The 17523-nt window shown below is 40.0% G+C and overlaps 1 protein-coding gene across 2 annotated transcripts; it reads left to right on the forward strand.

Annotated features, from left to right (window-relative positions):
• Nucleotides 1-3112: 3112 nt before the first annotated feature.
• Nucleotides 3113-15727, forward strand: vgf (VGF nerve growth factor inducible). 2 transcript variants are annotated; one of them, XM_044184834.1, is made up of 3 exons: nucleotides 3113-3403; nucleotides 9606-9694; nucleotides 10100-15727. In XM_044184834.1, the coding sequence occupies exon 3, from the start codon at nucleotides 10150-10152 to the stop codon at nucleotides 12232-12234; it is 2085 nt and encodes a 694-aa protein (XP_044040769.1). In that variant the 5' UTR covers nucleotides 3113-3403; nucleotides 9606-9694; nucleotides 10100-10149; the 3' UTR covers nucleotides 12235-15727. The 2 variants fall into 2 exon arrangements, with proteins under 2 accessions (XP_044040769.1, XP_044040768.1); XM_044184833.1 differs by lacking the exon at nucleotides 9606-9694.
• The last annotated feature ends 1796 nt before the right edge of the window (nucleotides 15728-17523 follow it).

Raw genomic sequence — 17523 nt, forward strand, 5'->3', positions numbered from 1 at the left:
GCCTTCAACACCATTATCCCGGCCCAGCTACAGGGCAAGCTCTCCCAGCTGAGTGTGCCTGACTCCACTCCTGAAAGGCTGCAATCTACCTTCCATCCAGGACCTGTATGCCTCCAGGACCCTGAGGTGAGCAGGAAAGTTTGTGGCTGGCCCCTCTCACCCTGGACACAAACTGTTTCAGACACTCCCTGCGGTCCATCCATTGGTCATATTGTACATATTCTTCATTATTTTCTTATTATTCTTAATATTTTTTAACATTCTTTAATATCTTATTGTCAGTCTTATATTTTATATTTATATTTCTTGACCTGCAGTACTCGCTTTATTTGTCTTTATATTTTTACTACGTTTACTGTTTTTGCACCAAAATACCAAAGCAAATTCCTTGTATGTGTAAACCTTCTTGGCAATAAAGCTGATTCTGACTCTGATTTTTGAAACAGTTATTTGTAATGGTTTTGAAAGGCGCTGATAACATTGTCATCACGGTAATACTGGTGCCGAATCACACCAAAATGGGTCATTGTTAAACAAAATAAGTTTTGAGGATGACGTAGTGAATTTCATTAAAAGTACTGTGTGTTATGAATATATTATGAATACATCATATAACTAACTTGATTAACTTAACTATCATTACTATTCCTATCACTATAATTTCTATTTTTATTACTTTATTAATATTAATGTTACCACTACCATGGAATTTGCATTGTGCACTTCTCTGTCTCTGCCGCCCTTTGGTCTTTGTTCCCAAGCCTAGTTCTAAAACTTCATAGTATAAATTAGCATCAAATATATAGTAATATACTGTATATACCTAAGTTATTTTCCACTGGAGACAGATATCTCGAAACTTGGACACAGCACTCATACCACCACACATCATCCACATCCTGTCCTCAAAGACCTCCACCTGGACCTCTTAGTGATGCGGTGTGGCGTTTACTTCTGGATATGTACCAATTATTGTACTCTTAATTTCAACCTTTCATGCTGCCCTGCATGTTTAAACACCTTAATTTTATGGTGCTCTATTCTTCTGTCCTCCACCTGTTTTCTCTCCACACCCTCCTTAAAGACACTTGTAATGAGTGGGTAGACACCCAACACTAACACCAACATGCAGCAGTGTAGCAGGTACTGAACTTTGTGAGGTGACTCACTGCACTTGATTCCTAATTCAGAGTGCAGGTAATGACCAGCAAGTGGTGCTGCAGCTGCTCTCTGCTCTCCTATAGCCCTCCTTTAACAATTTCAAATTAAAATTTTAACTTTGTTGCACTCTGTGTGTATGCATGTTCTGTAATCACACACACACACACACACACACACACACACACACACACACATATATATATAAAACTTCGTCCTTCACCCTCCACGGGTGGTCTCATCCTTCGAGCTTGGGTCCTCTACCAGAGGCCTGGGAGCTTAAGGGTTCTGCGCAGTATCTTTGCTGTTCCTAGTACTGCACTTTTCTGGACGGAGATGTCTGGTGTTCTTCCAGTGAAGAAGTTCTCCAGCTCTTCTCTGATCTATATGAATGTTCTAATTAGCTTTGCATAAATGACATTTAATGAGTGCATCAGTAAACAGTGTGGGTTGTTATAAAACAAAATGTGGGCAATTACAGTGGAAATGTAACTCAAAGTTTGGGCTTTCAACCATATGTCAGTCTTCATCAGTCACATGATAACAGGTGGTTGTATATGCAGGGAGATGGTAAACTGTATCTGATGCTGTGAGAGGTTTTGGTATGGTGTTCACAGACAGCTGATGTTGTCTGTTTCTGGTGTTCATTCAGTCTCTTGTCCAGGGTCCTTCCTGTTTCACTGTAGTATGTGTTTCATGTAGTGTTCCCCACAGCTGCCACATGTAATGTCATAATGATGGCATACACCACTCCAGTCTTCCTCTCAGGGGGGTCTTTAGGTCTTTAGGGTGTACCAGCAGAGCTTTTGATCACACGTTGGGTTCACATGATGATGCCTGAGCCACTTCCATTCACTGGTGAAGACTGTAAGATGTGGTTGAGATGCTCCAAAAAGCTAGTATGTGGATCTTGTATTGGGATTATTTTGTCACAAATACACAAAGGTCAAAAATAAACTTACAAGCTCAAAAGTTATTATTGTCACATATTTATCTTTTGGCAGTGTTTTTTTTTTCATTTTTACTGTTTTTATTTGTGTTTGTTTATATCACAGAGGAAAAGGAAGCAAAAAGAGGAACACAAAGGAGAAATATTTAGAGACATTAAGAGACAAAACGATAAAAAGGAAGATGAAAAGGATAGATAAGATGGAAAAGAAGAGAATAAAAAGAAGAGGAAAATGTAAATATCTGGTGATATAAAGTATATAAACTTGGTAAAACAATCTCGCCACAAGATCCATATAGCTATTCTGGGTTTTTTTTTTATCACATTACATGATCTTCCTAGACAGATGAAGTTGCCCAGTTGTCATGGAAATTTTACACATTTTCATTTTTTAGAGCACTCCAAGAACTTTTTATGCAGTAGTCAGGTTACATTTACATATTATGTTTCACTTTTTTCCTTCTTGAGCTTGAGAAAATACTGCTTCAGTATATAAACTGTATATCACGTTATATGTGATTGAATAAACAATGTGTAACACATAGGTGGTTCACTTCTGATAAGACAATCTCTTATATCTCTAATACTTCTTCTTCATGAGTGTGATTGGGTGAATTCATAATTAGCCCTAGGGCCCAACATGAATGAAGACAAAATTAGAAATTATTCTGGGATTATATTTAAGGAATATTTTGCCTATCTTTGCTTATTCCTCAAAAATAGATTAAATTTAATTGATATCATTCAGCCTATTCAGCTTGTATTATTATAATTTCTCATTATTGCATGCTGATCGAAATCATACACATTGTTTATCATCATTTTAAGTATTTAAATCATATCAATATGTGAGATTATTTTTGCATTTGTGCTTTGTATAAGAAAGAAACTAGAGTGGCCCTGCTTTCAAATCAATATTTAGGGCGGGGGTGCAGAAAAATCTTATGAATGAAACCCAGTCTGGTGACGTCAATGGGGACAGCTTGACGCATGAATCACGTGGACCGGGAGGGTGGTAGTATAAGACAGCCGCAGCCGCTGTTCTTGGTCCTGAAAACAGACGAGCCAAGCACAGGAATCCCCGGAGAGGAGCGCAGGAGGAGGCTGCAACTCAGCAACAACAACAGTGACGACTCTTAACATTAGACATCAACAACAACAACTCACACACAACAACAGCAACCACACAGTGCAGGCAGTGGGGTCTGTGCATGTCAGCAGTATTCTGGCAGCTTTGAGTGTGACGTGACGAGGAGGGGAAACTGGAATCCCCCCGCTGCTCCAACAGAACTGCGAGTAAGTGTCAACGTATTTGGCATTACTTTACCTTCTCTTGTGAAAACGAAAATCTTAACAGTCAATGGTTTATAGACATATGAGCGATTTTTAAATGAGACTTTGTATTATGTTGTGGTGAATTGCAGCCCATGTGGGAGCTGAATTTATTGTTACTTGGACTGGCCATATTTCTTTGTTTATGGCTAACAAAGAGGTGGCTGTATTGTCCTCCTCCTCTTCTTCCACTTCTTCTTCTTCCTCATCATCATCATCATCATCATCATCATCACAATTATTGTCATTTCCAGCCATCATCACCATGACTCGCTTTGCCAAAAAAAACAGGCTGAAAAATAAAGTAGAATGAAGCTGCTTCAAACTGTTGCCTTCACGTGCATTAAGGTGCAGTGATGTTCAAAGTAAAAAGATTATGATAACAGAGAGACAGTGACCATGACAGTCCTTTGTCATGTCTAAAATGTCTGCATAACACTGACGTCCATGTTTGTTTGGGGTTTGGAGGTTTACAGTTAGTGTGCAGGCTGTGGGGAAGTTACTCATGTTGACAGAAGTCTGGAGGTGGCTTTATGCTATATTCTTTGATTCTTGCCTACAGTTTATACCAGCAAAGATGCTGGTATAAATTGTATTGTAACCTGCTCAGGTCAGAAGCCTACTTTCTGCAGGAGAGAACATGACATGTGCAAGCAAGCTGATTTGTTTGGTTTATATATGGAGGGTGAGATCAGTCATATTAGATCCTATTTATCTTAATCCTTCGTTGTGTGTTTGCACATCATGCATCATACATCCCCTGCAATCCAGCCACCCCCACTCCCTTCACTGCAGAATATGCCTGGCTCAACCACTCATTTGGTCTGTTATTGTGTCTTGAAATTTCAACGTTTCTATCACAAATAACTTGTTTAAGAGATTTTCTTGAAAAAGAATGTCTTGAAACATCTCTGCACCAGTATAAAAAATGATTTGTAAAATTCTTTAACCATGTAGATTGTATTACTATTTTTAAGGTGGCGAGATAATCTCACCGTATGGCAGATTTTTGTTACTTGTCTTGATAAAAGAAGATTTTTAGATGCTATAATAGACAAAATTACTGCAGATATTGGTCGCACTTTATTTTGTTGCTCTCTCTCTCTCAACCCAACACGGCAGCAGCCGCCCCCCCCTGAGTCTGGTTCTGCTTGAGGTTTCTGCCTCTTAAAGGACTTTTTTCCTTGCGACTGTTGCCAAAGTGCTTGCTCTTGGTAGGAATTGTTGGGTCTCTGTAAATAATATCAACAGCACGGTCTAGACCTGCTCTATAGGAAAAGTGCAATGATATAACTTCTGTTAGACTAATAAGACTTAATAAGCCGTACTTTGTATCAAATTAGACTGAAACTAGAAATGTTTTTTATTAGACAGTAAACGAACACCTAAATTATGCTGTAATAATAAACCCAACTTATTAGACCCAACATATATTATACTTAGACACTATTATTCCAAATTATACTCTAATTAGAAACCAAATATAAGATCCTAATACACAATTAGACATCATTTTACAAGATTATAGTCTAATTAAATCAAATACAATAATATATCAGATCCAAAATATGCTACAGTTAAACGGTATTCTATCCTTACCAAATTATGCTATATTAGACACCACATTTAATGCTGCCAACATGGGCCTACGACAGCTTAATTACACAACACATGCTGTAATTAGACGAATTTAATGCCATATTATAACGGACATAGCCTTTATAATAGTCAGACAAAACACAGAGAGCTCAGAGGACAGTACATTTATTTGGCCTTTATATAACACAGTTTCACTTTCTTAAAGGGTAATTTGCTCATAAGTTGAAAACTGCACCGTATATTAAAGTCAAACCACATTGGGTCACATCTGGTCGCTACTTCACATGTCCCTCTAGCCTGGATGTTCTCCAGAGTCCTTTGGAGTTTGTAAGTAGTAACTAATACATAGTAATAGGCCTACATCCTTCCGCTACGGACGCTCTACTCCCATACCAGTTAAGACAACAGACCATTTAATGCCATGTCACTATCTAACCCCAGTAATATTATGGAAGCTGCCAGGACATTGCATCTTTATTTTACACTGTTAGATCTTATTAGACTTTCTTAGAGGCTAATATGCAACACATTACAACAGAACTGTACTGTGAACTAAAGTGAAAAAGTGAAACAATATATCTAACCCTAACCACACATTAAAGTTGTATAGGTGTAATGACTGGTCGCTGTTACTAGTTAATAGTTGCCTAAATAGTATTACTAGACGAACATGGATAATTTATGCACAGATTTGCATATTAGTACACAGGTTAAATAAAAACGGATGGTATTTTAACAAATGTATTCATTGATTGATTACTTGCATATTGCAGTTCGAATGAGTCTGGTGCTTCACAGCGGAAGCTGGGCTGTTCCACATGGCGCTGGCCTGTGAACAAGCAAATAATGTTCAATGATTTTTGACTATCGAAATATTTGTTAATTGTGGAGTATAATGTTGGACTCATGCTAAGCTAATTGTAATAGTAAATTGAAATCTGTCTGAGTCGTGCACAAACTTACCGCTGCCTGTTCTTCTTCTTCTTCTTCTTCTTCTTCTTCTTCTTCTTCTACTTCTGTTGAGTTTTATGGCGGTTGGCATCCATAATTGTGCATTACCGCCAACTACTGGATTGTAACAGCTTCACAGTGTAATCTATTTACAGTGTCCACCCAAAGTGCTCCCATGCCATAGTCCATTCTATAACCCAGACCCAATTGTCTGAGTTGGTGCAACTCCTTCCCTCAATGTAACATCTAGATCCTCTCCAGATACGTCCACAACATCCAAGAACCTTCTTGCAGCGTCCAGCACCATCTTAATCCTTTCCGACTTCCCCTTTATTTCAGCAGCAAAATTTATAACCATGGCAATGAATGCCAGAAATCGTTTCTTGTCCAAACTGATGCTCTGATCATCTCCATTCCCTTTCTGCTCCTTTTCCTTTTGCACTGCCACCATTTCATCGTTTCTCTCCATACTCTTAGCAGCTTCAGCATATGATTATCCCTTTTCTGCTCTGATTTTATTCACTTTTACTTCCTTAATTCTTTTTGGACACTGTGCTGATCCCATATGGTGATTTTCCTTGCAGTGCAGGCTCTTTGCTTGCTCTTTCTCCACTTTGCACTCCTCCACATTACAGTTATCCTTTCCAAATCTCCCACATCTTCTGCCTCCTCTACATACTGCACCAACATGTCCATATTCCTGACAACATAAACATGGGCGAGGAGCTCTCTCATATGGCCTCACCCTGTAACACACATAATCTAGATACAATCTTTCCAGCAATTCCCCCTCAAACGTCAAACACACCGAGCTACTGTCCTCCTTCTCCCCTTTTCAGAATCCTGTCAGCCTTCTTGCCTCACACACTTCTTTGACCTCCCGAAATGACTCGGCCTCTATTGTCGGTGGCACGCCGCTTACTATTCCCTTATTCTTCACTTCTGATCCAAGTAGGAAGCAGTTCACACTGCTATGAGCTCTAAATGCACAAATCTTCAGGGCTCTATCTCTCTGACGCTTTGATACCCAGTCAACGATAACCATCCCACTTCTTGTTATCCTGACCGATCTTACATCTCCAAGCTTTCCTCTTACAAACTTTCCGACTGTGGATCCTTGAAAATGCCGTCTGTTTGTGTCACAGCTACCATCCCGACAAGATACTTCTCTTCTTTCTTCATTGTCTGACTGGAATCACTTGCATTACTCTTCTTCCTTTTCTTTTTATTTTCAAATCCTCTCGAGTCCGTGTTTCCAATTTCACGCTCCGATTCCTCCTCTGATTCCATTTCCGCCATCCGGGTATGCTCAGACTCTGTCCCGAGTTGTCTCTCCTTCTCGGTGTCGCCTGTTCTCCTTCTCCCAGGGTGTTCGGACAAAAGAATTCCCTGGGGGCTTGCACACAGACTATTAGTTCCGGGACAGAACAACAAGCGGGAAGTGGGTAGAAGGGAGCTTACCCAAATATACACCTGACAAATACCAATAAATATCATATATAATAAATAAATACATTCATACATACAATACAACCGAACTCCCCTCTACATACGTCCCCTTGTTGTTACCCTCCCGGAACTATTAATGGTGTGCAACTAAATGTTATGTCTGATATAATATGGCATTAAATTCATCAATTACAGCATGTGTTGTCTAATTAAGCTGTCATAGGCCCATCTTGGCAGCATTAAATGTGGTGTCTAATATAGCGTAATTTCATAGTAACGGAAGAATAGCATCTAACTGTAGCATATTTTGGATCTGATATGGTATTGTATTTGATTTAATTAGACTATGATCTTGTAAAATAGTGTCTAATTGTGTATAGGATCTCCTATTTGGTTTATGGCTTATTACGTCTTATTAGTGTACCGTAAAATAAAGTGTGACCCAGATATTTTTTTGCAGTGTCTAACTAACTGCCTTAGACCATAACCTGCTCCGGAGCAGGTTAAATGCAGTTATCATGGCGATCTCCCCGGTAAGAAGTGAACCATTGTCATAACCCTGAAAACCTAGAGTTAAATCTGAAGTTTCCTTGATAACCTCAAATCCTGCTTTATAGTGCAGGCCCCTGGAACCACACAGTTACCTTTCAGACCCATATGTGCACTTTCCACAAATCCTAGACTGGAGAGTAGACAAATATGTAGACGTGTTGCCTGTTGAAAAGAAGGAATGGCAATACATGTGCTGTTATGTTTGGCTGCTGTAATATTTTGGACTAATGAGTCAACGTCACTGCATTTGTTGCACTTCAGAATGCTGTGTTGAAGATGTCAGCACCAAGGACAACAGCGGGTCCCTCCCCGCCAGCAGCATCAGGAGCTGTCCTTTGTGATGAGCTGAAATGAGTAGTCTAGCATTACTCTATCAGCAAAATAGTTGCAGTTGTGCTTACTCCTGCTCCTGGAGAGCCACACCATTACATATTTTCATCTGTCCCTACTATGCCTACACTTGATTTAGAGAAAGTATGGTCTTTTAGTGGATCAAGAGTTGGTTCCTTCCAGCTCCTCACTGGCTGAACACACCTGATCCAGCTAATCGGGTGTGGGTATTAGAAAAACCATGTGAAATATGACATTTGACAAGTTAAACAATACACCTGTATCAGTGTAATGTGAATTCTTTCACATGTAATACTATGCAAACGTGTTGTTTTCGCATGTCACATCTCACATTTCACAACAATGACAATCTATTACATGTGAAATTTCTGAAAATCAAATGTGCCCATATGTGAATTTTGTGAATAAGTGAAATGGTGTGCCACATGTGGTAAATGCATGTGCCTCCCTGGGACTAGGTGCGAGTACCAGTGTTATATTGTGTAACTATCCCTGTATTTTGTCAGGCTGAGCAAGATTTTCCGTATGCTGACTGTGTAGTGTAATCGTAATAACTAAAATAACTGTGAAGCATCATTCTTAACCTCCTAAAATGAAATCAATTATGTATGGATTAAATTTTTTCAGTCTTGGTGCCAACAGAATGAGTTTTGGCAAACCTTATTGTAAGATTATAAACCTGTTTTTCTCCAAAACCCTTTTTTGATTGAACAAAAGAAAAATGTTGTTAAATATTAAGCAGCCGCATGATAACTTTTACTGAAAAAAATACTAAACTGCCAAATCTGATCAAAGAATAAGTAAAAAAGATTATGAATGATGAACATTCAATGCTAGCTTTTTAGTACTTGGTTCTATGGATGCATTTTGTTCGGTTCAAAAAAGAATTTATTCAGTACCCATCGCTAAATGATAATAAAAATGTGTGCTGACTTATTGCAATTTATACTATTCTCCAACAGAGGTCAATAAAAGTAACAGATTTAAACTGATTAATTCAAAACTACAGTACAGCCTGGTACAGTGTGGCACGGTGGTTCAGTGGTTAACATTGTCACCTCACAGCAAGAAGGTCCTGGGTTCCAGCCTCCAGTTGGCTGGGGCCTTACTGTATGAGGTTTGCATGTTCTCGCCATGTCTGTGTGGGTTTTCTTCAGGTGCTTCGGTTTTCTCCCACAGTCCTACACATATAGGTTAGGTTAACTGGAGATTTTAAATTACCTTTAGGTGTGAATGGTTGCCTGTCTATATATCAATCCTGTAGTAGACTGATGACCTGTCCAGGCGTACCCTGTCTCTCAGCGTGACCTGGAATTGGTTCCTGCCCCCTGTGACCCTGGACGAGATAAGCAGGTATAGATAATGGATGGATGGATGGACTAGAGCAACTGTGATTCTGTTTATAACACCAACTCAGGTGTGATTCATGATCATTAACACAGAATAAGTTCTAAATAGCTTGCCAAAACACCAAAATGTAACTGATGTCAACTTTTATCTTACCTCTCTTTTGTTATGTCCTTGTATTGTGTAGCTTTTTCCTTTGGCTTTTCTTTCATCTCCTTATGATGTCCGTAAGGTGCCCCCAGACCTAAACCAGACCCAACCACATTTTCCATTGCCATTTAAAGCTTTTCCATTGAAATGAATTGAATGGGATCATCTCCTCCGAAATTTCTCTGATACTGTGCTGTGATTTTGTGCTACATGGCAAGAAAAAACTGAAGATGTGCTCCTGTGTTTTTCTCTCTTCTCTAGGCATTTTGGATCCCCCTCACTGCTCACAGCAGGCCCTGTTCTGAGTGGCCATGATTGGGTACCACGATGCCTCAAGTGCCCTTACCCTCCTGGTCCTCCTGACAGGGGCTTCCTTCCTCCATCGGTCTACCCCCAACCCAATCAACACCCCTGGAGATGTCAATAACCCACACAAAGATACTCCTCCTGGACTGACGGTGTCGGGAGACAGGCAAAGAAAGGATGAGGAGAGACGATTAATACAGAAAGAAGAGGCAGAGAAAGAAGAGGAGCTCTTTAAAGATGTGGATCCCAAAACACTAGCAGCGGTTTTACTGGAGGCTCTGAATCGCTCACAAGTAGAGAGAGGAAGGGAGGGAGAGGAGCGCGATGGGATAGAAGAAAAGCTGTGGCTGAATGCTGAGATGGGGGAGGTGAAAAAAGAAGAGTCATACAGAGACGTGAAAACGATGAAAGAAGCAGACCGAGTCAGAGATGGACGACAGGAGTTAGACCTGCTGATGGCTGCACAGGAGACAGCGCAGGAAAGAGAGGAGGAAGAGGAGAGGAAGAAAGCTCAGGAAGAAGAGGAGAAGATGACAGAGAAGGTGACCAGTCATACCACAAGCCAGACAGTCCAGGTCCAAACAGAGCAGCAGCTAGTCAGTCCAGATGGAAGAGGGGAGAATGGGCAGCCCCAGCAGGGACCAAACAGCCCAGAACAAGGCAGCAATGAGGAGGAGCAGCTCAGCCCAGAGGAGCTGAAGAACCTTGAGGCCATGATGAAGGAGTTTCCTCGTTTGAACACAGCCGAGAGGGAGAGAGATTCAGAGCAAAACCAGAGAGAGAGCAGAGGCTACAGTAGCTACAATGACATCATACCAATCAACAAAGGTGGCGACCTCACCATGTCTAAGAAAAAACTGAAATGGCAAGAGGAGACACAGAAAGCTCTGAACTTCCCAATATTCAGGGGGGGCAATTTTATGGATGACTTTGAAGACAGTAATTATGCTGGTAGTAATGCAGCACAGTCCCAGCTTCCAGCAGAGCAAAAGGTGATGGAAGATAATGAACCAGAAGAGGAGGAGGAAGATGAAGAGATGTTGAGCCCAGAGGAGGAGGAGGCTCAGGCTAAAGCAGAGCAGGAGGAGATGAGGAGGCAGGCGGCTGAGGCACAGAGAGCCAAGATGGAGGAGGAGAAGTTAGCTGACATCGCCTCAGACATGCTGCTGCGCTACATGGTCAAACAGAATAACGGGAACAAGAAGTACAGCTCATTTCTGTCCAATGCCGCAGAGGACAAGAGGTCTGATGAGGAACAGGAAGTGACAGAGGAGGACGATATTGATCCCCAGACCATCGACAAGCTGATTGAGATCTCCAGCAAGCTCCATCTACCTGCCGATGATGTGGTGGATATCATCAGTGATGTGGAGAAGAAGAAGAAGAAAGACGTGCCGCCTGAGATGACATCTCGTTGGCAAAAACCTCTAACTCCGATGTCGTCTTCATTCTCATCTACCAGTGGTTTCTCAGCATCGCCGATTTCAACCAATCAAAATAGCTTCCCCGTCTCTAAACAACCATCTTCAGTTGTCAATCTCCTCAAAACATGGTTCCAGGAGAAATCGCCAACAAAATCACAGGATTTCTGGAGCAAACCTGCAAAGCTTCTGCTAACCAATCAAAATCTTTGGCCCACACCTCAGAAGCCTCTGTCAGTCAAACAAGAACTCTGGCTCAAATCACCCAAGTCTGTTTGGGCTGGCTATCCTTTATACACCTACACATACCCATCCTACTACCAGCGGAAGCCATACCCAGACTACTACCCCATCTATTTTCCTCCCCCACATAGACCCAAACCCCGTTATTACGTCCCCAAACCCAACTTCCTGGGAAATTCCGCCTACCCCCTCCCACTGCACCCTTGGACATTTCAGCCAATACCCATCCCCAAACCACGTTCCCCTCCCCGAATGCCTGTGATCTATCCTCAACAGAAGCAGTTTTATTACTCAGCCCCGGCACCTGCAGTGACGAGAAATGAAGATTATTATGTAGCTGGAAAGCAGCCACACAGCAGCAACCGTGATGATCTGGAGAAATACATACAGCAGATACTTATGAAGAGACTTCAAATATTGGACTAAAAGGGGATGAGAGGAGAGCGAGAATAGGGAAAATTAGCAGAAAAGAGTGTATTGTGATTTTGTTTTGATGGTATTTGGTTTTGTTTTACATATGTAACAAGTTTCTTTCACCTATTTTGATTGGTTGTGATTTGGACAAGGACTTTGGACTTTTTTCCAGTGGTAGATAAAATGGAACTTTAGTAGGAAAATGAAAGGAAAGATACACATCTACACTCCTCTGTGAAAGAGGGGAAACAGGAGGAATGTGGTCTGTTGTAAAGCATGATGCTGCAAGGATTTGTATCATGCTAGAACTTTTCATCTAAACTCTAGGCATGACAGCATTCTCCATTTGGACATTTTACAGTGCCAACAAAGGAGGACGGTTAAATATGTTGTTACCTGTACCTTTTTAAAAATCTGTTTCAGAGTCAGAGAATGAGAGTCAGATGAATTGTAGACAGGTGCCAGAAAATGTTTGATGGCTGATGGCTGAATTTTACTGTCTAAACACAAAAAGAACATTTGTGTAATTATCTCAGACAGGAAATTTGAAAAATATTTCATAAACATACTCTCATAGAAATTACATGCACTACGTGGCCAAAAGCATGTGGATGCCAAACATTCCAGCCATATGTGATAGTTGAACATGTGATTCCCAAACTATGGACATGAATGTGCTGCTATAAAAGCCTTCATTCTCCACTGGTTTCAGACTTTCCACCAGATGTTGGAACCTGGCTGCAGGAATTTTCTTCCATTCAGCCACACATTTCTTTACAGAGCTGGCTTTGTGCACATGGGAATTGGGAAACTACTGAGGCAAAGTTGGAATCCCACTATATAAATATCATTATATGCATATTCACGGTGTTGCACTGAAATATCATTGTATGCTGGAAGCTTAAGATTTCCTTTCATTGGAACAAAGGGGCCTGGCCCAAACCAGGAAAAACAACCCCAGACCACAGGGCGTCCACATAGTTGACTACATAGTGTGTCAACTGACACACCTATCATCTCTTAGAGATGAAATCAAGCTCATACATAATCTGGGAATCAGATTATGTATGAGCTTGAGTCATTTGCAAAGCCAGCAAAGTCATTTGCAATACTTATATCATCTTTTAAAATGGATACATTTTTATGCAAATGTATCATTTTTGTGTTATTTGTAAAAAAAAAAATGCAGCAAAGATTTTTCAGCAGAACAGCACCTTTCCATTATGTATACTCACACATACATACGCATATCTTTATAAAGAAAGTGAATGCACCAAAAAGCATATTTCATAAAACAGCTGTAGAAGCCACTGTAATGGCTTGGATGACTCATCCTTTTGCATAACCTCAATTACCTTGTTGCTATGGTGCCAAACCCTGGGCAAACTCTATATGGCATTATTTTACAGTTGATGCCTTCAGAGGATGCAGTGGTGGAGGTATACTGTTCTCTTACTAAACATATGCATTTTAAAGGACAAGGCTGGTGTTATTCTATATTTTTCTTATTGTTAACTCCCATGAAAAGACCAAACCAAATGTGTTAGTCTCTCAATACTTTCTGACAACCCTACCCTGTTCGTAGCACTCAGCTCGAAGTCCATTGGTTCCTACTGAAGACATAAATATTTAAAAATGGCTCACAAATATATAGTTTCTTTAAAAAAAAAAAGCTAAATCATTTCCTTAAACAGTTGGCCACTGTAGTTTTTATCAAACGTTACTCAAACAGGAGGAAAGGCCGCAGTTGTCCTGCAGTTGAATGGCCCTGCTGTCATAGCCGCCTCCTGGCTGCATCCCACTGCCTCCCTGTCTTTTGCGTGATTTTGGAAACCTCAACGCGATAAATTCTACCAGTGGGGATAACAGAGCGCACTTTCAGACAGTATTTCCTCCAAGGTATTCATGGTGTTGCACTCAGTTGTGTGAATAATTCAAAAAGAGAGCTTAAGAGAGAAGTTTAAACCCTGCTTACTTTCACATCTCATTTCACATTTCATGTACAATGTACAATGGTGCATTTGTTGGGGACTATTTTCAGCGGAGGATTAATCCACATTTAGTGCTCTGGTAAGTATGTGGGGCAGCAGGAGGGTGTTTGTGAAATTGAGTCAAAATAAACTACAGTGTGTGTGTTCATGGTATTGAACCCAGTAACCCAGAGTAACAATGTGGCTCATTGATATGTTTTTAAAACTTTTTGGACAACAACAGAGCTCTATGGCACAGAGGAATATATATATATAAGATATATCAGGTTTTGGATACATGCACAATACTTGTTAGTAGGATACATTCATGGTTAGTTTGGCTCTGCACATGAGATATGTATATGTATGATACCTTATCCTTTAAAGATACTCTCCATGGTTTTGTTATAGCACCCCAAAGTGCCCCTAAATCCCAAAGTTCCCTTCAGCTCATTTAGTGTGATTTTAGTATTAATTTATCATTATCAACTCAAAGTCTATTTTAAAAGTTTTTCTTGTTATCTAAATGTTGCACAACCATTGATCATACATTGTATATATTTGTAGGTGGGAGGTTGTTTGCCAACTCTGAGCAGAAATCTGCTGCCTTATATGTCACTGTGACATCCCTCCCATTACGCTTTATGTTTTTTTTTTCTTTTGTATAATTTGATATTATCGATGAGATCAAGGCTTCTGTAATGGAAGTAGATGGAATAATGTAAATGACTCTGGGACTGATTCCAGTGGAGATGGAAACAGTTTGCTCATATTCAGGAGAATCTAAAGTTTAATTTACACTTTTAAAAACATGATGATGGGATTTTTCACTGCTCGGATTGGATGACAGTGCTATAAAAATGATTGTAAAAAAAAAAAAAGGTTTTTTTTAACATGAAAAAAGGATTGTTTTGCTGAGATTTCCTTTCTTTACTTAAATGGCTACTGATAATCAGTAATCAATAAACACTTCATTTTCTCCCTTTTCCCTCTTTTTCAAATACGTCACTGGGTACAAGAGTATTTGTTGCTCTTTGGTTTGTCTGTATTATGGCCGAACAGAATCATGTTATCGAAATCTCATAATGAAAAAAAATGTCAACATGAGGCCATTAGTCAAAAAATAGAGTGAACTGAATGGAGGCTTTTTGTAATTTTTAATGATTTGTTGTTTTTTATGAGATTAAGAAGGAAGTTAAAGATTAAGAATGGAGAGACAGAGAGAAAAAATGAGCTGAGATATGAGGCGACAGACCAGAGATGAGGGTACAATGTCTGCATGTTTATGTACACTTGCATCAAAAAATTGACGTACAAGCATCAATTTAAAAAGTATTAAAAAAATTTAAGATGACAGAAACAATGACGTCGATGTACCTAAAAATCATTGTTTGAGTCATGTATGCGGCCAGTATTGTCCATGGTCCTTCTAGATGTACCTTGTTGTAACCACTGTAATAAACATGCATTTGCTGGATGTAAATATGTGCATGTCAATGACAAAAATAAAGTCAATTATTTTTATTACGAAAATGCTTCATTGTGGACAGAGAGAATTTTTATGTGAGTGTGAGAGGGGACACTAAAGGCCCTAGATAGCCATCAAACTGAACCTAGACATTTCAGTCGCTCAGGTGTTCATAAAATTTGTTACAGGAAGTGTGCTTGGTGCTGCCACTGTTGGCTGGGAAGATATATTACAGCAATACTAGCTATTAAAATGATTATATGCCGCCGCCAGTGGGAGCACTGAACGTATTTTCAACAGTGTTTCTGTATTGCATTTCATTAACACCTGAGTGACTAGTTATACAGGACTGTGACATCTACTATGATGGTCCTGGACAAGGTAGTTGGCATGTAAGAAGGGATGGATGGGCAGATGGATGGTTTTTGAAGCACTCACAATGAGAGTGAAAGAGAAAGGCATTAGCAATCATCATGAGGACCATGAATATCAACAGCAAATCTCATTAAAATCAAGTCAATAATTCTTGAGAGAGTTTGTCATGGAACAAAATGTTGGTTGGGGAGAATTTTTAACTTCTTAAGTGTTTGGTTTAACAAATTTATGAAAACATATTTTCTTGTTCTACTTAGATCTAGTCGTATCTCTCCAGGTTTTGAGATATCTATCTCTGATATTTCTGCCTCCTCTCTTTGAAAAATTACATTTTATGAATTCAACAGCAGAACAGTGTCCTTCGGAATTACTTTCTACCGAAGAAATAGACCCCATGAAAACTGTTGACAAGTGGGTTTGTGTACTATTCAGAGTAACAGGGACACTGATCATCATAAAGACGTAGTAGTCTAAGAGTGTGTTAACAATGACATTAGCACTGCATAAATAAATGGAACCATCTCATTAATTTCAGTCAGATCACTGTGTTGGCACAATGGAGGTGCTGATCTCGCAATCAAAGGCAGGGTCAGATATATGAAAACTTTAACAATTTACCATGGACAGACACCAGCAGAGGGAAGTGAGAAAATATGTTTTTTGTAATTTGCATTAGTTACCCCTTAAATGGACAAACATGCTAGCACTGTCAACGTCACTGTCACTAGATTGAGGCCATTAATTGCATCAGTGATGGTCTGGTACATTTTGAAAACTATATTCTCCTTCTAATAAATACATCATGATAAAGAAATTAAATCTAGGGTTAAGAATGTTAATCCCCTGTGATCACTATGTAGTCCTTCGGGCTGATTACAGCACAGACAGTACCTAATTAAAGGTGGGAGGGAACAGAAGACAGAAGAGATTTGGCTTGCTTTGATACGTTGTGTTGCTCAGCGGTGGGGGTGTTCAGCAGCATGATTAGGGGTTAGAGGAGTCATTAGCGGAGATGCTGATTGTGAGCTGCAGGGATGTGCTAACACCCACACAGACCAGTAACCACAAATGCATGTCTCTGTCAAGGTTTGAGAAGCACTGAAACTTGGAGGTGTGTTAGAGTGAGCCTTATGATGCCTACTGACAAGGACTTCCACAAGCTGTCCAATGATATTCAGAGATGCACAGAGATAAAAGACAGACAGGATGAGATGGGACTTGCATTAGTAAATGAGACAGCCAAAGCAGCACTGGAGGTAAGGCTGAGACACAAGGTTAAAATTATTTAGTTTTAGGCTACACTGAACTAGAATCAAATGAAAGGCTGCTGGTAAAAATAAAAGAGAAGAGAAAGTGGAGGAACAGAGAAGACAGCGAGCATGCCAGATGATGGGGTGATGAAAAGTAACACATGGCTGGGCAGAGGCAGGGAGGAGGGAGGGAGGAGGGAGTGAGGTATGAGATAGGGGAGGAGTGAAGTGGTTGATG

The sequence above is a fragment of the Siniperca chuatsi genome, linkage group LG22 (genome assembly GCF_020085105.1).
Source record: "Siniperca chuatsi isolate FFG_IHB_CAS linkage group LG22, ASM2008510v1, whole genome shotgun sequence".
NCBI lineage: Eukaryota > Metazoa > Chordata > Actinopteri > Centrarchiformes > Sinipercidae > Siniperca > Siniperca chuatsi.

Coding starts and splice junctions, on each gene's coding strand:
- vgf (XM_044184834.1), top strand. CDS start 10,150: ATGATTGGGTACCACGATGCCTCAAGTGCCCTTACCCTCCTGGTCCTC.